Source organism: Pelodiscus sinensis, chromosome 20 (assembly GCF_052426305.1).
Source record: "Pelodiscus sinensis isolate ZL-2025 chromosome 20, ASM5242630v1, whole genome shotgun sequence".
NCBI lineage: Eukaryota > Metazoa > Chordata > Testudines > Trionychidae > Pelodiscus > Pelodiscus sinensis.
In genome coordinates, this window is record NC_143071.1 from 8136281 (window position 1) to 8156949 (window position 20669).

At 42.5% G+C, this 20669-nt stretch overlaps 1 protein-coding gene across 7 annotated transcripts in view; it reads right to left on the minus strand.

Annotated features, from left to right (window-relative positions):
- Nucleotides 1-20669, minus strand: part of CEP112 (centrosomal protein 112) — a 359448-nt gene that overhangs the window by 6316 nt on the left and 332463 nt on the right. For 6 of the 7 annotated variants that reach the window (XM_075903958.2, XM_075903952.2, XM_075903954.2 and 3 more), the window contains 2 exons: nt 20575-20664; nt 4709-4810 (listed from right to left, as the gene is read on the minus strand). In XM_075903958.2, coding sequence (XP_075760073.2) covers nt 4709-4810; nt 20575-20664 — 192 coding nt within the window. The remainder of the gene's footprint in view (nt 1-4708; nt 4811-20574; nt 20665-20669) is intronic. The other variant, XM_075903955.2, reaches the window with a different exon arrangement.

Below are 20669 nucleotides of genomic sequence, written 5' to 3' on the forward strand. Positions count from 1 at the left end.
CGTCCTGCCCCCACCCGGTACACGGAGAAATCCGCCTCCTGAGAATCAGACCTCCCAGGGGAGGTGCACTGAGCATCCTTCCCCTCTCTCTGAGCTGAGGTTTGCCTGCCAGCCCCTGCCTCTGGGGCAGCCTGCCCTTCCTCCCGCCCCAGCCAGTTAACCCTGGAAAGTCCCCGGTCCTGGGACCTGGTGCACTGAGCCCTCTTGTGGCCTTTTTGCCCACAGCGATGGCAAGTTAGGCTTTGGGCTGTCTCTGTCCAGGCCCTGGCTGGTTCTCTGGGGCGCAGTCGACCTGTTCCTTGGTCTCGCCCCGTAGTTGACTCCCTCCGTCGCTCAGCCGAGATCCGGTCTCGGCGCGGTTCCCTCTCTCTCCGGGACTCCCGTTCACACCCGGACCGGCTCTCCGTGAACTCATCCACCAGTCTCCCGGCCTCCTGGGGGTTCTCTGGTCTCCGGTCCTTGAGCCACAACCTCAGTTTGGGTGGGCACGCTTCATAGAACTGCTCCATCATGACCAGCTTGAGCAGCTCCTCTGCGGTCTGGGCTCCGACTCCAGACACCCACTTGTGGCAGTATTGCGCCAGGCGGGAGGCCAGATCCACATAGGTCTCCCGTGGCCCTTTCTGTACCCCCCGGAACTTCTTCCTGTACATCTCGGGGGTCAGCCCGAACTTGTGCAGCAGGGCCTCCTTGACTCGGTTGTAATCCCCGGGCTGTAGGTCCTCCAGCTGACTGAGCACTCCGGCCGCCTCCTGGCTCAGTGCGGGGATGAGCTCCTGCAGCCAGTCAGCTGGGGGAACCCGTTGCAGTCCACAGGCCCTCTCAAAGGCACTGAGGAACCCGTCTATGTCACCCATGTCCTTCAATTGGGCCACCACGGGCCTCTCCAAGCATCTGGCAGTCCTGGGACCCTGGGGCCCATCCGCACTTGGCGCAGCCGGTGCCCCGCCGGTTCTCCGCTCTGCCATGGCCAGCTCATGCTGCCGCTGCCTCTCTCGATCTTGGCGATCCCTTTCTCGGTCCTGGCGGTCCCTCTCTCGGTCCTCTACTTCCAATTCCTTGATCCGCAGCTGGATCTCCAGCCGCCGCAGCTCTGCTTGGCTGGCCCCTGCCCTAGATGGGCTGCAGCTTGCAGGCCTCCTGGGGGAAGCTGTCTCATCTTTCCTGTGGGTTCCAGCGCTCCTCCCCCTCTCTGAGCCTGACACACTCTCAGGGGGGGTCTGGCTGCTTCCCCTGGGGACAAGATCCTGGCCCTGTGGCTGGTCGTTCTCTTCTAGCTGAGCAATCAGCTGGGCCTTGGTTGCTTTCTGCACAGGCAAGCCCCTCTCTCTGCACAGCCCCACCAGCTCTGCCTTCAAGAGTCGGGCGTAGGCCATCTGCCCGCTGGGCCCCTCGGTGCAGACTCACCAGTCTAGTGCTGCAGCGCCCCACGATTCCCAGGAACCGCTTCGCTCTGTCTCCAGCACGCCTGGCTCCAGGGCTCTTGCTTCTACTGCGCCTTGTCGCTTGCCGCTGGAAGCTCCATCCACGGGGTGCAGTGCATCCCACTTCTGACACCAGTGTGACGGCGCGTTGGGGGTCCCCCGTCTCCTGCACCCCGAAATGGCACAAACAGACTGCACCAGCCAGTGGAATTGAGGGTGGTTTATTGCTCCTCCAGCACAGCGCAGCACAGATGTAATCTGGTTACAGGAACTGGGCTAGGATGCCTCAGGCCCCCTTGAGATGGGGGAGACTGGGCCCCTAAACTCCAGCCCCTTCCCCTAGGCTCTCCTCCATGCTCTTCCACAGTCTAACTAAATTCCCCTCCAGCCCTGCCCCCGCAGCCAGGGCAGCATCCACCTTCCTTTGTTCCTCTCCATGGGGGGTGTCTGGCCCCTGGTTCAACCAGTTTGGCCTTATCTCTGCCTAGCGAGGTTTTCCCTGCTGGGTCTTGCTCCAGACAGCAGGGGTCACCACAGCCCAGCAATTACCCCCACTACGTCACACCCCCTCATTGTTCTTTACTCGTGACTAAACATGCCCAGTTTTTTAAATCTTTCCCCAAAGGCAGGTTTTCTAAAACTTTTTTCATTTTTGTAGTTCGCCTCTGGACTCTCTCCTGTTTATCCAACCATGTGTTATCTAACCGGTGGCACCCAGAACTGGATACTACTCCAGCTGAGGCCTCATTGGTGCCTTGCAGACTGGGACAATTACCTCCTATCTCTTACATGCAGCATTCCTATGAATACAGCCCAGAATATTATCCTTATTTGCAACTGTATGACATCAATGACTCATACTCAATTTGTTATTCACAATAACCCCCAGTACAGTAAATGTCCGATAATCCGGCACCTTTAGGACCCAGGGAGTGCCGGATTATCAGATATGCCGGACTATCGGAAAGGGGGGCTATGAGGGGCCTGGGGTGTGGTGGGAGGGATGCCACCCCAGACCCTTCATAGCCTCCCCCCCTTCCGATAGTCCAGCTCTGCCCCAGGCGTCCCTGATTCAGCCGCTGCTGGTCAGTTTCAGCAGCGGCTGAATCAGGGACACCTGCAGCAGAGCAGCTGGAGTGCTGCCGGGTTGGTCCGGTAGCGCTGACCCTTGGCGCTGCGAGACCAACCCGGTAGCACCCCAGCTTCTCTTGGGGACGCCTGGGGCACAGCAGCTGGGGTGCTGCCGAGTTGGTCCCACAGCGCCGAGGAGCGGCGCTACTGGACCAACCCAGCAGCCCCCCAGCTGCTCTGCCCCAGGTGTCCCCAAGTCAGCCACTGCTGAAACTGATCCGGGGCTGACTCCAGGAAGCCCGAGGCAGAGCAGCTCTGCTCCGGGCTTCCTGGAGTCAGCCGCTGGTCAGTTTCAGCAGCGGCTGAATCAGGACGCCTGGGGCAGAGCAGCTGGGGGGCTGCCGGGTTGGTCCCACGGCGCCGAGGAGCGGCACTACTGGACCAACCCGGCAGCACCCCAGCTGCTCTACCCGAAGTCAGCCGCTGCTGATACTGATCAGCGGCTGACTCCAGGAAGCCCAAGGCAGAGCTGCTCTGCTCCGGGCTTCCTGGAGTCAGCCGCTACTCAGTTTCAACAGCAGCTGAATTCGGATGCCTGGGGCAGAGCAGCTGGCGCTGCCGGGTTAGTCCCCGCAGCGCCACACCTTGGCGCTACTGGACCAACCCGGCGGCAGCACCCCAGCTGCTCTGTCCCAGGTGTACCCAAGTCAGCTGCTGCTGAAACTGATCAGGGGATGATTCCAGGAAGCCGGGGCAGAGAAGCTCTGCCTCAGGCTTCCTGGAGTCATCCGCTGGTCAGTAGCAGCAGCGGCTGAATCGGGGACAGCTGGGGTGCTGCCAGGTTGGTCCCGCAGCCCCGAGGGGCAGTGCTATGGGACCTACTGGGCGGCACTCCAGCTACTCTGCCCCCGGCTTCCCCGATTCAGCCGCTGGTCAGTTTCAGCAGCGGCTAAATCGGGGAAGCTCGGGGCAGAGCAGCTCCAACGGTCTGGCTGCCCGAAGCACTTCCGAGTTCCTGATGGTGCCGGACCATCAGGAGTGCCGGACAATCAGATGCCGGACCATCGGAGTTTTACTGTACTACTTTTCAGCAGAGAATATTATGTGGGTCTGTCTCTAAAATCTTACTAAAATCAAGATATATCACATCGACTACTTCCTAACTATCCACTAGGTCTATGAAAGGGATCAAGTGTTTTTATGAGGGTTTGTTTGATTTAACATGATCAGTCATTGGTTTGGGGGAAAAAAAACCTCTTAGTATAAGAAAGTGATGTTTAACAATTTGTCTTCATATTATTATTCTTACTTCTAGTGCTGCCATTCAGATTAATTTACAGTCTCATCAATTTTAAGGCCAGAAGAAGCTATCTAGTTCTATATAATGCATAGCAGAGGTCATAGGATTTCCTGAGTTAATTCCTGCTTCAAATCCAAACCAAAACGTTGTATGGTACTAAGTCAAATGTCTTCAAGAATATATTATGTTATTACCTCTATCAACCAATCTTGGAATTAATACAGTGGCTTTTGAGGCAGTACCTGAAAAAGCAAAAGGCTGCTCTACTATTTGGACTGCCAAACAAAGATTCTCCATACATCCTGAACACCCAGTTTCTTCTGGAGACTTACTGACCATAGACAGTGGCTAACCATACCCTGTCTTCAGCAGGTTAGTCTTAAAAAAAAAGTTATAGCTGCAACATCGTTGCTGACTTTATTTTCTACAGTCAAAGGCATTTGAAGTAAATCACTTAGCGCAAAAAAGATGATTACATTCTCCAAGAGATGGGACTTTTTTGGGGAAGTGGGGTGTGTGATTAGCACTGGTCTCTTGCAATAGTTTATCACTGATCTCAATCCAATATTGTCAAATTGAATACATTAACAGTTTCCTTTATAAAAGAGACAAAATACAGGACTATGTAGCACTTTAAAGACTAACAAGATGGTTTATTAGATGATGAGCTTTCGTGGGCCAGACCCACATCCTCAGATCAAATAGTCTTCCACTATTTGATCTAAGGAAGTGGGTCTGGCCCACGAAAGCTCATCATCTAATAAACCATCTTGTTAGTCTTTAAAGTGCTACATAGTCCTGTATTTTGTTTCAGCTACACCAGACTAACACGGCTACATTTCTATCACTTTATAAAAGAGATGAATGCTATTTAAACTGTAGAATTGGAGACAACTATGTGCTGACATTGTACCTGAGATTTTAAAGATGCAATGGTGTCTTCGAGTTCCTGTCTCAAAGATGTGGGCATCAGACCTTTGAGTTTTGATTCATATTCTTGTCTTATGTATGTCACCTGAAATGGAATAAAGATTTAAATGACAGATAACCAATTTAAGGACAGGAGAAAATCTTCACAGCCAGCTGCTTCTTAGAGCAGTATTTCCCTATTTGGAGGCCAGAACAAGATCAATTTGGGGGCAGGAGGGGAGCAAGGGAGGAGAAGGCTGGGGCAGGTGAGGACGTAGAGGATAAGTATGGATGAAGAAAGCTGTAAGAACACAGATCCATCTAACCAACATCATGCTGCTGCCTTTGTAGGTAAAGTGGTAGGCAACTCTGTTGGTCATGCTCCTTCTCCTGCTACCCTTTCTGCAATCAGCTGTAGTTCTCATTACTCAGCTCAGCCTTGCATGGCACCAGCCTTGCATGGCACCTAGGGCCATGCAGAATTCTGGTGAGTGGGAGAACAGGGCTGGGGCTCTGCTGTATGAGAGGGTGGGGGAGCATGCAGAGGGTTAGGGTTCCCCAAAACACATAAAAGAACAAAAAAGAATAAAGAGAAAAGAAAACAAAAAGGAAAGAGAGGGTAGATGGAAAAGGAGCAAGTTGAAAATTGGCGGGAAAAGGAGACTTGGTAAGAGCTCTCTTAGGACAAGGTGTGAGAGGACAAAAGAAGGGCCATGTAGCTATCTCCCACTAATCCATCCACGAGAAGCTTTAATGAAAACAAGGCTGGGGACTGGGCAGAGGGACTGAAGTAACAGTCCCAGAAGTCAATGGGAACCTTCTTGTTGACTTCAGTGGGAGTTAGCTCAGGCCCACAGACAGTGCTTGTGTGTTATTCCTATTATGTGAGATAAAGTAACTCTGTGCTCAGAAGGATTTTTTAAAAACACTTTGAAGTTTAGAAGTTTTGTAAGGAGGAACATTGTGTGTTCATGGACGTAACTATGTATTATTTACAGCTTGGCATTTCATGGACTTAATTCCAGGGTATTAATGACCTCCAGTTAAGTAATGCAGTCAGAATAGTTTAATGGCTTGTCAACTAGATATTTTGAGGATCTTATCTTCCTTATTATTACATGGAAAATTTGCAGGACATTCTTTGCCCTCTTCACAGCTCATTTTTCAGTCAAATTCACTGTAACAGAGTCAAAACTGTTGATCTACTATTTTTCTAACTAAGCCCCAAAAGTATTAACTTCAACAGGATCAAAACCTGCCACTTAAAATGACTGCTGTCTTTTACAGTAATTTCTAGGCACATTATCTGACACTATAGCAATCTCCATATGCTTGTGCTTTCTGCTTGACCTTTCTCTTTTGGCTGCAATGAATTCAAGACCTTGTTGGAGATTCAAATGCTCAAAGAGATTTCTAAAATGTTTGGACTTAGAATGACTCTTTGAGCATCTTCAAAAAAAACCAATGTGTGATCTCCTTACACAGATCAAGGGTATATATCAAGGAAATATTATCACCTAGCAGCTCATCCCTGTATATGCTTAAAAAATATCACTAGAAAGTTATGTCACGATTCTAACTAGATAGAGAACCATTAATTGATTTTTGTTTAGATAAATGATCACCAGTCTGGGATGGATTCAATGCCTATTGAAGTCAATGGAAGGACTTTTTACTGATGTCATTATTGCACTCCAAAGTAAAATATAACAGCACAACACCATGTATACAACATTTGCAAACTAAAAATAAATGATACATTTTATTACAGGGTGGTAGACATTTAAAGATGTATATAATTGTTGTAGAGATGTTACAATTTAGAATATATGTGCATGAAATTGATTATTTCTGATTCACAAGGACTTGTTAATCAGCCACCTTTATTTAATAACATCACCATTAAGTGGTATTATATCAACATATCAACAGGGAATAGGGATTAGGCTTTATATTTTCCCAGTATTGTTTTTAATAACACCCTGACACAGCAAAACACTAAGACTATAGACGCGGCAGTCTAGACATGGCCTCTGATTCAGCTTGGTCCTTGAGCATGTGATCAGTCCCACTTAATTCAACAAGACTACTCACAACCTTAATTACCTATCTGAATCAGTGCCTTATGTTTATGCTTAATTATCAACATGTGAGTAATTCCACTGATTTTGATGGGACTAGCTAGTTACTTAAAATTTAGCATGCCCACAAGCGCTTTTTGCTGGATTTAGGGGTTTACTTCACCAATGATAAAAGGAAGTTCACTTGCAGACTTTAAATAGAAACTTCCTTACTGTGCATTCATGACCCAACACACTTCGTGCTACTCATGTTTTAGCAATAAAATGCTTTAAGTCTGCCACGAAATTTTGCCATCAGGACCACAAATCAAAATATTCAGATTTTACTTTATTTGAAACTGACATGAGTTTTGATTTCTAGCTTATCTGCAAAGAATGAACACTCAAACACTTTACAACTAGAAATACATTAAGGCTCACTTAAGGCACCAATTTTCTTTATTATTATTATTTTTTTGTGTGTGGAAAAACTAAGTTTTGTCAAATACATATTATACATAATACAACTAGCAATAGAAGGAAATACTATAGATAGTTCTTAAGGCAGATTAGGAGAATTCTGTGCATAAATGCTTCTCATACATCAACAAGAGAAGAGACCCCCCCCAAACTCTAATGTACATAAGACTATTAGAGCTTTCCTTGTAGCTACATGTAATCTATATGGTCATGCAAATATAAAGGAATAAAAGTATTTAGCCATGACAGAGAATCTTGCTTGCACTATGTGTGTATGCGTGTGCGTGTGAGAAGGAGGTGTAAAGATTTGTATTTAAAAAAAAAAAATTCAGATACACTTATGCTATTATTTCTGTGAACGCTTTAAACATTATGAGGTATATGTGCTTTGCCAGGATAAATATCCTTTGAGCCAAGAGTCTATTTAGGGTGGAGTCCCGGATGCAGCAGATCATGCATATTTGTATTAATTAAACATGTATTATACATGTTCTTGAAGAGAGAGGAGAAAAACCAGACAGCTAGAACTTCGAAATGTTTGTATTTTTAGAAGTACAAAAACAAAAACCATAAAAGTAGGCAGATCGTGCTGGATAGCTTTTCTGACCTCACATATCATGATAATACAATAACAGTGACATTCAACCTCTGGCATACACAAAGCTTGTAAAATTGGGGCTGCAAAAAGAATCCCATGGCACTCACTCTGCAAATAGGTTATGGAATTGTAGTGCTGTCCTTCTGTCCTTTCAGCCTATGGGAATAGTGGCTGCAGAACCTCCATGTCATTAATGTGAAAATTCTGGGTCACTAGATCCACATGCAGGTGAGGTTATCCATGGCATGCATTTCCATCTGCATTGCCACTCCATGGATATATGGTAACGGGTGCTGCATTAACGGGGCCCACAACTGAGTAAATTTTACCTTATATGATTGCTGGCATCACAAAGGGCTGGAACCAGCATTGTCCATTCAGCCAAACTAACCATTTAGTCCAGTGGTCCCCAGCTTTTCGTGGCTGCTGGGTGTCCGGGAGCAGGGCCGCTCACGCGCTGGGCGTCTGGGGATGGGGCCACTCACACGCTGTGCTTCCAGGGGTGGGGCCATGCATGCGCCGCACGCCTAGGGTCGGGGCTGCCCTGTGCCCGGGGCCAGCACCGTGCATGTGCCGCGCACCCGGGGCAGGGGTTGCCCATGCGCCACACCCCTGGGGCTGGCACCATACGTGTGCCGCGCGCCAGGGGCAGGGCCAGCCCAGATGTTTCGGTGGGCGCACATAAATGCCCCGGCGGGCACCATGGCTCCCGCGGGCACCACGTTGGGGACCACTGATTTAGTCAATGGGAGTTTTAGCTGTGTAAAGAAAGGAGGATCAGGCCCCAGAATATGTATTCTTCCTGTGCAATTTTGGAAGTCAAATAAGTTTTATTTCAAATATGTGTAATGAAAATTTCATGGTTAAGGGGGTCTCCCTATAAATTCATCTGCTAAGATAGTGTGTTGACAGTATATTGCTTTCAGCTATATTCTTTAATAACTGCACAATGGGATGAAAATAAGATCCCAGCTGTTTCCTGTCACACTGTGCTAAACAACATGCTAATAGTTGTTGGCTGAAGTTATTAACAAATTACTGACTCAAGAGATTTAAATAGCGCATGGTGAAACTCTAAATTACTTCTTTATAACAACACACAATATAGAGCTGGGGATGGTATACTAATTTTGATGTGAAAAGGGCTCTTTTTAGGATTTATTTTAGACTGAGTAAAACAATGCCAAAAGTGTGTTGTTTATTTGTTTTAGTTTTTTGGCCCTAATGATTTATCTGCACTTTTATTGATTTGAGATGTCTACCTAGGACCCACCGACACTCTGCCTCTCTGTACCCTTAAGAAATGTTTAAATTCCAATTCTTCATTACTCATGAGGGATTTAGTCCATTGGATGGGATAGTTCTATTTTATTTGGTATTGTGCTAAGTTTGCTTTTTTTTTCTTGTTCATTTTGATGAGTTGATTTAATCCAGCAACCCCGAGGAAAAGTTTCATAGGTTTTAATATAAGTTTCATAGGTAATATAAGTTTCATAGGTTTTAATCTATATGGTCATGCAAATATAAAGGTTTCATAGGTAATATAAGTTTCATAGGTTTTAATCTATATGGTCATGCAAATATAAAGGAATAAAAGTATTTAGCCGTGACAGAGAATCTTGCTTGCACTGTGTGTGTATGCGTGTGCATGTGAGAAGGAGGTGTAAAGATTTGTATTTAAAAAAAAATAATTCAGATACACTTATGCTATTATTTCTGTGAATTTTTTTTTTTGTTTACTCAAGTAATGTTCATGGCATATGCAGTTTGAAATTCTACCATTAATTAATTATCTTTGTTGTCAACAGAAGCAATTAAAAGCTGTATTTGCCCCCACAGATAAAATAACCTTTGGCAACACAAGTTTAGAACAATAGGAGCTGAAATATCCACACACGTTTAAATAAATCCACCCTGCTTTATATTATAATCAAGTCAATTTAAATCACAATTTAAATCACCAGAAAAAGCATTGATTCAAATCATGTTTCCCACTGATACTTCTTCACATGTTTCTTCAGACAATAGTGCAAATCTGATCACTAAAGCATGTTCATTTCCAGTTCAGTACAGCATCTGACAATCTAAGAGGGTATACTTTGTTGTAATTATTTTAGATAATTTGATATTTATCAATTTAGGAAACAGTACATAATACTCATTACCTGTGTAAAGCTGCAGATGCAGCAGTAGTACATTAAGAATGGTAAGAACTAAATCAGACACAAACACAATAGCACTTATATTTTATGAAACTAAATCTTAAATGTTACATAAATGTTTCACATTTGCAATCAAGCAGTCTTCTGAGTTGCCAGCTGACCTTAAACTTTTTGTTAAATTTTCAAATTTTATTAACTCTAATAGACAAGTCCTCAGACCTCTAAATATGTGGTGTCCTCAAACTTCTAGAACTAGCTTTCATCTTTTCCACTACCTCTGTAATTTTGACGCAGATCTGATTCCAAATTACCAAAAAAGCTAAGACTGACTATGCTTAAAATAAGAAAATGTCACTTAGTAGCAACTGGCAACACTAGATTTCTCTTTTCTGCAGCTTTCTGTACTATATACTTGGGGAGATAGATTCTAAATCTAGTCAACTATTTAAATAAGCCATAAAGATTAACAAAGCTAAACTTTTTTTCTAGCAGCATCCGACATAATAAATAGCTTGGGAATTTATTTGATAAATCACACTTGTACTAAAAGGGACAGAGAGAGAGTCTTGAAGAATGATACATTGCAAAGTTGCTCCTCCTTGTTCTTTAGACATAGCTACATCATTTTCTCCCAATAAGTAGTTTTCCTTATGATGTTTTGTTCTTGCAGCTAAGTCCTTCTTCTTCTTTATGCTCTGCTTACATGTGACCCATTTTCCTTTTTTACCCAAGAAATGAATTTCTTCATAATATTCCCAGATGGGATCTTTTTGACACCTAGCAGCCATGACAGTTTTTCCTGTGGCAAAAATGTAAGGGAATATAGGAAGCTGTTTGTGCGCTGAATAGTGTCTTCCCTTTTTCCTCTCCAGTCCACTCCAGTGTTCCTTTCTAAGCTGCCACCCTCATTTCCTACATATTGTGTCTCTGTCAGTTTAGACTAGGTCTTAACTAACTCTGTCATACTTGGCCCAGGTTCACCACCCTGATATAAAATATAGGAAACACTGAACAGTGTGGCATAAAATGAAATCTTGCCATAATTAGTCAAGACAAATCTCACATAAGTTAGAAAGTTTCTTTGGCTCTGTATGTGAATTATCCAAAACTAAGCCCTTTCTCTTACTCCACACCTAGCAACTCCTCTTCTACCCAATGTGACTTCCCACATACAGGCTAAATTTAGCTCTTAATATTTATTTAAGTATTATTACAGTGCAGCCCCAATTTGCAAAATCCTGGATACAAGACACAATTGATCAGAGGTTGTTCACCTCCTCCCTGGCTTCAGTAACTGATCCTCTACTCCTGCAAGGAACAAGCTCCGAGGAAATAAAGCTACTGTGCCGTGTAGCTGCTAAGAGTCTAAATTGGTCTTGGGGAAGCTGGCCACCTGTCTATAATCAAAGGAACCCAAATTATCTAGCTGCCTAATTTTGTTAATGTTTCAGGTATTCTCCATCTCCAAAAAAAATCTTAACAGAATCTGGGGTCTATGGCAGATGGCCCAAATTGCTTATCTTGGGCATGGGCTAGAGAATGCCAAATTCCGGGCTACCCAAAGCTCTTTATGACCAAGAGTCAGACCTGATCATTCTGGCTGTGTTTCCACAATGCGCCAGAATAGAAACATCCTGTCCTATTTGCTTCACGTACTCCCCTATTTCAGGAATAGGAGGTTGGAGCTGCTACCCTCATGGTGACATGCATGCTGAAATGTTGTTTCTGCTGATTTAAAGAAATACAACTATTCCATCCAACTACACTCTTCTTACATTTTCATTACTAGTAAGTGTTAAAACTTGCATGAATTCAGTTCGACCGAGAATAGTAACAGCACGCTCAGCCATTCAAGTTCTTTTGTCAAATATGCACCGTGTTGTTCTATGATGGTAAAATAAATTCAGCTACAAATCCTGCTTTCACAATTTCAATAACGCATAAGGTGGTGGCATACCCAACCTTTTTGTTTTCCTCTCTTTAGCTAGTAAACCATTTGAGAGTCCAAAGCATCTTTTACCTTGCTCTTTTACTAACCTTTAGGGAGCGCCAGTTATGCTATGCTGCTCAATGTACAATCTAAGCTTTCTGCTCTAAATCAGTTTCTTTCAACCTGCATCCAAGAGACCTTATTACTTCAGTGGCTTGGATCTCAATATCTTTCTTTTCTTACCCCAGATCCCCCACCTAGAAAATCCTCTGTTTGTAGTTAAGCACCAAAGGTCTATATAATTCATAACTGCAAAGGAAGACAAGCCAGGCAAAACTTTAAAAACCAGCGGGCTGCATATGGCAAAAACAGCATTCTTGAGATTACATGGCTGGATCTGAATAAAAGCTTTCACTGTCAACACCAGAGAATAACAAGAAATGCTGTGGTTAGCAAAATCCTTCCATTCCCCCACCTCTCTGGAGGGGGGCCTCCATTGTCTCTATGGGAATGCTGATGAGCCCCAATTCCTTAACCCCTCATCAGTGTCCCCTGTAAGCTGTGCGCTTAGGCGGCTGCCCAAGAGATTCAAATGCCACCCAGCTTACTGGCAGAGCACCCACAGCTGGCAGCATGTGTTGCTGCTAGTGGTGTACATCTGCAGATGCCCCAGTGCACACATTTATTCTGCACATGGATGGAAAATAAGTAAAGGGAACATTGCCCCTCATCCAAAAAGACTCTCATTACAGATGCAATCCTGCTGGCAGAGGACTGTTCCCTCCAGCACACATCCATGCTGTTCTATAAACTGGCTAGAAGTCCCTTTTATGTGTTTGCGGGAGGCTTCAACAGTGCTTCTAACACATGCCAATCAGGGGTGCGGACAGTCAGAAATCTAAACTAGCTCATCTTCAGCACTCGGGCGACCAACCTGTGCCACTGGGCCAACCCTACAAGCACACACTAATCAGTCCTGGGTTTATTAACGACACAGATTTTCTAAAAGATTACCAAGATAATTATATCTGAAATGCAGTTTGATTGTTTGAATAAGGTTCTCTGACCCTAGCACTAGAATGTGATCATGCATTACAGCTCTACTTTCCATCTTATGTTACCTGCTGTATAATCCTGCCAGGGTGAAATGATTTAATAGTTTAAGGGGCTGAGTTTGCAAAGCACTGAGTGCCCTCAGGCCTCACTGATGTCAGCTGGAGCTGAGGGTGTTCAGCAACATGCAGGATTAGGCTCTATATTTCTTTCTGGCCAGGCCTTTGTAGACATAATCAGAAATTCTATTATACCAATTTCCTTTCCTTTAAAAACCAAGATTTTTAACAATCAAACGTATCACCTGTTCTTCAAAGCATCACCATTGGTAAGACTCTGGTTCATAGAGACCCCAAGCTTTTCAACCTTTCTGCTCAAATTCCATCGTTAGTAGAGAAGATAAACACAGCTATACTTTACTTGTATTTCTCACACACAATACTGATTAAAGAGGAAACAGAGTGTATGAAAGCAAAAATGTAATAATATTGAAGACCAGCCTAAAGCTAATATCTTATCAATACTGGCCCTTACCAAACACCAGAAATACAAATCTGTAGTGTTAAACTCCATCCAGGCAGCCCCACCTCCTGGAAGGAAAAGAGAGAATCTTACTAGCCTGCCATATATCTCTGGTTTCCTATCCTCTTTTAATTATCAGGTAGGCTCAGAATTGTTTCTACTCACTTCTCTTTCTTCTGAAACTAAGATAATTTCTGCTGGAAATACCATTTTCCTCCTTGCTGCCCCTCATTTGACTACTTGCCTTACTGTGGAATTTCTAATCTGCTTTCTTGGAAAGAACACAGCTCCCTCATTTATTTCTATGCAAGCAATCCCCTAAATAATATAAAATAACTTGCTGTACACACAAAAGGAAAAGTCTCTCTTTGACTCATCATTATTTAATAGGCAAGATGAAAATAACTGACATTTTCAAATACTGCATGAATTTCTTAAATATGAGCATGATTGTTGTTACTGCTGGTAAAAATTTTGTCTCCTTTCAAATACTGACAATATGTAATGATTGGAAGATAGCTAATGTGATGCCAATATTTAAAAAGGGCTCTAGAAGTGATCCTGGCAATAATAGACCAGTAAGTCTAAAGTCAATACTGGCAAATTATCTGAAATTATAGTAAAGAATAAAATTGTCAGACACATAGATGAACATAATTTATTGGGGGAAAGTCAACATGGTTTCTGTAAAAGGAAATCATGCCTTGCTAATCTGCTAGAGTTCTTTGAGGGGGTGAACAAACATGTGGACAAGGGGGATCCAGTGGATGCAGTATACTTAGATTTCCAGAAAGTCTCTGACAAGGTCCCTCACCAAAGGCTCTTAAGTAAAGTAAGTTGTCACGGGATAAGAGGGAAGGTCCTTTCAGGTCTTGATAACTGGTTAAGAGAGAGGAAACAAAGGGTAGGAATAAATGGTAAGTTTTCAGAGTGGGGAGAGGTAACTAATGAGGTCTCCCTGGATCTGTCCTGGGACTGAGCCTATTCAACTTATTTATAAATGGTCTAGAGAAAGGGGTAAACACTGAGGTGGCAAAATGTGCAGATGATACCAAACTGCTCAAGATAGTTAAGACCAAAGCAGAAGAGCTTCAAAGAGATCTCATCAAACAAGTGATTGGGCAATAAAATGGTAAATGAAATTTAATGTTGATAAATGTAAAATAATGCACATTGAAAAAAATAATCCCAACTATACATATGATACAGGGACTAATTTAGCTACAACTACTCAAGAGAGAGATCTTGGAGTCACTGTGGACAGTTCCCTGAAAACATCAGCTCAGAGTGCAGGGGCAGTCAAAAAAGCAAACAGAATGTTAGGAATAATTTAAAAAAGGATAGAGAATAAAAGAGAAAATATCTTATTGCCTCTATATAAATCCATGGTATGTCCACATCTTGAATACCGTGTACATAAGTGGTCACCTTATCTCATAAAAGATATATTGGTATTAGAAAAGGTTCAGAAAAAGGCAACAAAAATTACTGGGGGCTTGGAATGGGTCCCAAATGAAGAGAGATTAAAAAGACTTGGACTTTTCAGTTTAGAAGAAGAGACTAAGGGGGGGATATGATAGAGGTCTATAAAATCATGACTTGTGTGGAAATGTTATTTATTTATTCCCACAATACAAGAACTAGGGGTCACCAAACGAAATTAATAGGCAGCAGGTTTAAAACAAACAAAAGGAAGTTTTTCTTTACTCAGCACACAGTCAACCTGTGGAACTCCTTGCCAGAGGATGCTGTGAAGACTAGAACTTTAACTGGGTTAAAAAAAAAAGAGCTACAGAGATTCATGGAGGTTAGTTCCATCAATTGCTATTAGCAAGGATGGGTAGGAATGGCATCCGTAGCCTCTGTTTGTCTAGACAGGAGAGGGATCACATGATGATTACCTGTTGTGTTCTCTCCCTGTGGGCCATCTGGTATTGGCCACTGATGGCAGACAAGATACTGGACTAGATGGACAGCTGATCAGACCCAGTCTGGCCGTTCTTCTGTTCCCCTTTCCAGCTGTTCACTTCATTCCAAACTCACTGCCACTGAGTGTACACAACCTCACACCTTTCTGGAGGATTGTACTTTTTACCTGAGTCAATACTTGATTATCAAGCTCCCCATACTGTATATACCATCAGCTTCACCTTTTCCTTTTCAGCAATGGCCTCCTCCCCTGCAACTTTTGCCATGTGCAACAAGTTTCTTTTATCTTTCAACACCACCAGTTTACCATCTTCTTTCAAATTCCATCTCCAGGTCCGTTTTCCTATGCCTCAGGGTACGTCTAAACTACATTCTATTTTCGAAAGAGGATATGCAAATTCTGTGGGAATTTCTGCATGAGAAGAAATCTGGATGATAAAAGATTAAATTAATAAATACATGCAACAAAAATATTTAAATCTTCTGGCCTTCATTGTCACTAAGGACTGCTATGGACAAGCAATTTACTGGACAAATAAATGCTTACAATGCATCTTGCTTGGATGCTATGACTCTCTGCTCACAGCTCCATGGATCTGCAGATTGAGCAACTACTAGCCTTGTTCAAAATTCTATCAAGAACAAGGGGTGGCAAAAGTTACAAGTTATTCTACGGTATGTAATAGAAGAAGCACAGCATACAGACAACCTGTGGAACTCCTTGCCAGAGGAGGTTGGGAAGATCAGGACTTTATCAGGGTTCAAGAAAGAACTAGATAAATTCATGGAGGTTAGAACGTTCAATACATATTAGCCAAAATGGGTAGGAATGGCATCCCTAGCCTCTGTTTGTCAGAGGCTGGAAATGGATGACACTAAGGGATCACTTGATGACTGTTTCCGTTTATTCCCTCTGGGGCATCTGGCATTGACTGCTATCAGAAGACAGGATACTGGGCTAGATGGACCTTTGGTCTGACCCAATATGGCCGTTCTTACGTTCTAAGTTCCCTGGCTGTACTGTGTCCATTGTTCTCAGAGATATGGGCGCATGTGTGCATTCCACTCAGGTGTGTATGCACTCAGTTCGCCAAACTTGGAGATCTTTGCTTCACAACAGTATCCAGAGCAACAGTGCTCATCATCTCTGGCCTCCATAGTCTCCCACTGGCTACTGAAGGGCTCCCTTTAGTTCCTTTGCAATGAACATTAAGAGAAGTGACTCAACTCACGTGCTGCTTCAGGTGTAATTCCCTCACCACCTGAACATATGCAGACTCAAACTCCCTTACAGAGGCTGTACCCTGAACCCCCTCCTACACCTCAACTCCATGCCCTAGCTCAGAGCCCCTCTCACACTCCAAATCCCTTAGCCCAACACCAGAGCCTGTATCCCAACCCTCTGCCCCTGCCAGCTGAAAAGGAGAGAGGGAGGAGAGAGTGAGCAGGAGTAGGATCTGCCCTTTTGCCAGGCACAACAAACACCCCCTCTGAGAATCATTACTGAGGAAAGCCAATGGAAAATGTTTAAACTGTGACGATGGCCTCATACCAGGATAACCTCATAACATAATTGATTTCTACTAATAAAAATTGAGAGTACCATGAAACTATTAACTGTACACAAGAAAATTCCAGAAAGACAGAGAGAGAAGCATGAGGTAAAATACCACACAAAATAAGCTATAACTCTAGTCATGGGCAGTGAGAAAGGACTGAGATGGGTCAGAATATTGCCCTTAAATAGCTAGGGGGAGGACTATGGGACCAAAGTGTGTGTGCATCAACCCACCCCCGAGGGTTACTGCTAAGTTTGGTGCATTGGGCATGCACACAGCTGAGTGGAATACATGCCTGCAACCACTTGACGAACCAAAATTTCAGAATGCTTCATAAAAGCATTGTATGTGAACACATATCTTAGTCATAGCAGGGCAACTGAATGTGGTAAACATCCAGCAGTCATAAAACTAAGTGAGTCAGAATAATAAACCTTAAACATAAAAAATAAATAAATGATATTGAATCACAGCTTTCAATTATCATTCCTGTTTCCATTTGCACTTTGGAATAAAATAAAGCACCTTTGTTTTTTTAAACAGATTTCACTCTAAATATCTCCAACACAATCCTAACTAAGCTAATTTCCCTCTGCCTTTATTTTAATCAATTTGAGAAAATGGAAATTAAAGGATTGGAAATCTGTACTGGTATTCACCCTCACTTCCTCAATAATATTCATGAATTGTACATAATTGATTTTCTGTCTGAAAAGCAACTCTCTCCTTTAAGGCACCCTTTGTGCCATGACTGATGCTTTTAGCCTTGAGAATTATTGCTATGGTTTAAACATCTTCAGTGCTGAACAGTGGGAGCTGTACTACAGTTCTCATGTAGTTGTCAGCATAAGGGGATGTTTTTAATTTTATCTTCCTCCACAAACTTCACTCAATGTCCTTCCACTCCAAAATTTAAAATCTTTGGGAGTCCTCCCAGAATGAAAAAAGTAAACAGGGAGCAATACTCTGAAATGGTTTCTGGGATAAGGTTCCAATGGGGGAACTGGTAATGTACACTGGAAAGAATAAACTGAAATATTTAGCCATGTTGTTGAGTTCTACATTAAATGTAACTACTTAGGAAAAAGACAAAGATATTGCTCGACAACCTCCATTCAATACGCAAACAAACTGTTAGATGCACAAAAAGTAGTATAGATCGCAATATGGAAAAATATTGTAGCACTTTATACAAACCAATAGCTTACCCTCAACTGCCTGCATTCAGTTCTAGTTGCCCTTGTGCTTTGAAACCTTAATAATCTTTTTATAGCTTTTTGCATGTGGAATGTGTGTATAAATACCTCTCTTGACCAATCTAATAAGGAACAGGTTAATTCTTTATATGGAAGAAAGGGTTAAGCTCAGAGAATTTGCCAATCATTTCTGGGGACTGCAGAGTTATAAGGATGTCCCTACTGAAATAAGACAAATATGGAGCACTAATGCCACCCAACAAGCCATAACAAGAACCAGCTTTTTGTTTTTAATTAAAAGCACAAAAATATTTTTTCGTGTTTTATTCATTTGTTTGTTGTTGTTATAGAAGCAAAACACAGGATTTTTCCTCTTAATGAAAAACAGAAGCAGTTTAAACCTCTTCCTCCTCCTATTATTATTTTTAAAAGGAGACATGTAAAAGCGCAGAAAACTGCCCTTTGTAATAGTGCCAAGGCAAATTTCAATCCTTTATGCAATATAGTATTGAGACAATATATGGTAAGTGTAGGAAGAAAGTTACATGTAAACGCCTTAAATATCTCAACCGCCTAAGTGGCTGATCCAAGGCAATCTGCTGTTATTGCCCCTTCTCCAAACATGTTCATAGGTCATCTGACCAAGGAATAACAATGAAAAATATATCAGGATAGCCATTTTACCATTGGGTTTCTGAAGAGAGAGAGAGAGAGAGAGAGAGAGAGAGAGAGAGAGAGAGAGAGAGAGAGAGAGAGACTAAATTAAAAGAAAAAACTAAAAACCTTGTAAGATGTGCCACCTTGCAAGATTTAGCTCATTCAACAAAGTCTCAATTGTTGATTAACTTGCCAGGGCTAAGAATCAGTACCTTCCAGGGCTAATTTATTAATGCACTGCAAAAAAAAGTCTCTGGACTTGACGGTACACAAATCAATGAGATTTAAGCTCCTGCATCAGGTCTGAAAATGGGAGTTAGAATCCTACATCACTTAGGACATTTCTGAACATTACCTGATGTCTAGAAGAACAAGTACAATTTTGGGGAACTTTTTTAGAGGCAAGACATAAAAGAATTTGAAAAGGAATGGAATTTAAGAGTGGATATTACTGAAGTGTAAAGTAGAAGATAAATACTGAAGGTTAATATAATAAAATCCGTCAGAAAGGTACAAACTGAAACAATGAAAGGAATGGATATAAAGGAAGTTCCTAAGAAACTTTTATCTCAGGAGGGATATATGTAGAATGTACTACCAGAAACTGCAACTATTAAGATATAAATATGTTAAAAATGAGTTAAACAATACTTGAAGGAAAAAGGAGATTAGGGTAGGAGACTAGGCAAACACTTTGAGACAACTAGAGGAGATACACAAAAACACTATTTAAGAGTTGGAGAGGAAACTAGGACTTAAGAAAGCTGAGTTCTGTTCCAGACTCTTCCACTCTAACTGTACCACTTTAGTAAAATCGCCATATATCTGTGTCGCTATGTGCCAGTTCCCCTTTTGTAAACCTGACAATAATACCTGATAACACTGAGACTGTTTTGAGATACCCTGATGATGATTATCCCTAAAAGTTACTATACTAGGAAATACAGATATGAGAACAGAAAGAAAGAGCCATGGGTGCTTTGGCACCAAATCAGAATCTGAAACACTGCACAAGTGTTTACAAGTCAGTACAGAGAAAGAAATAGACACAAAGGGTGATTCTACAAACTCATCTCTCCTTACATCAGGTCAGTATATGGATTTGTGCAATCTCTATTGCTGCTGTATTTTCTTGTGTATTTCCAATTTACAACATGGTTCAATGCAGGCACATTACTTTGCATTTCAGTGATAATTTTATGAAACAGTTCTGATAATGATATTATATTCATTTTCCCAATCTGTACATTACAAATACTGAGCTTTACTATGGAGCAGACTGAGGAAAAATGAATATTATGAATCTCTGATTTCAGTTACTACGTCCAGCATAATCTTAGCAGGGTTAATCATATGGAACCATTTATGTACAATACTCCAACACAATGAATGCATAAGATTTGCAATACACATTATTTTTATCCCAAGTGTTGTCAAATTATAGCTCTCTTAACAGAAGCCATGAAATACCAGGTTATAGTAATACCAAAAACATCCATTAAAAACAATATTGTTGCCTAAAAAGCATAATTTAACAGCTAAAATAGTCGAAGTGCCATCTTGAAACAGAGAGCATTGGATAAGCATTTGCCCCTGGGGTTCAGACAGTTTAATTCTCTTTTATGAATTAAAAACAAAAAAGAAAGGTAGCTGAAAATACAGTAGAATAATATGTGATTTGGTCTTTGCTCAAGGAAAGCAATCTAGTGGATAGTGATGTTTACCTGTTCTTGTGTCTCCAACTCCTTATGATGCAGCTTTTTTTCTGCTGACCGTACCTGATTGCAATAATTTTCCATTTCATCTTGTAAAGCCTGAA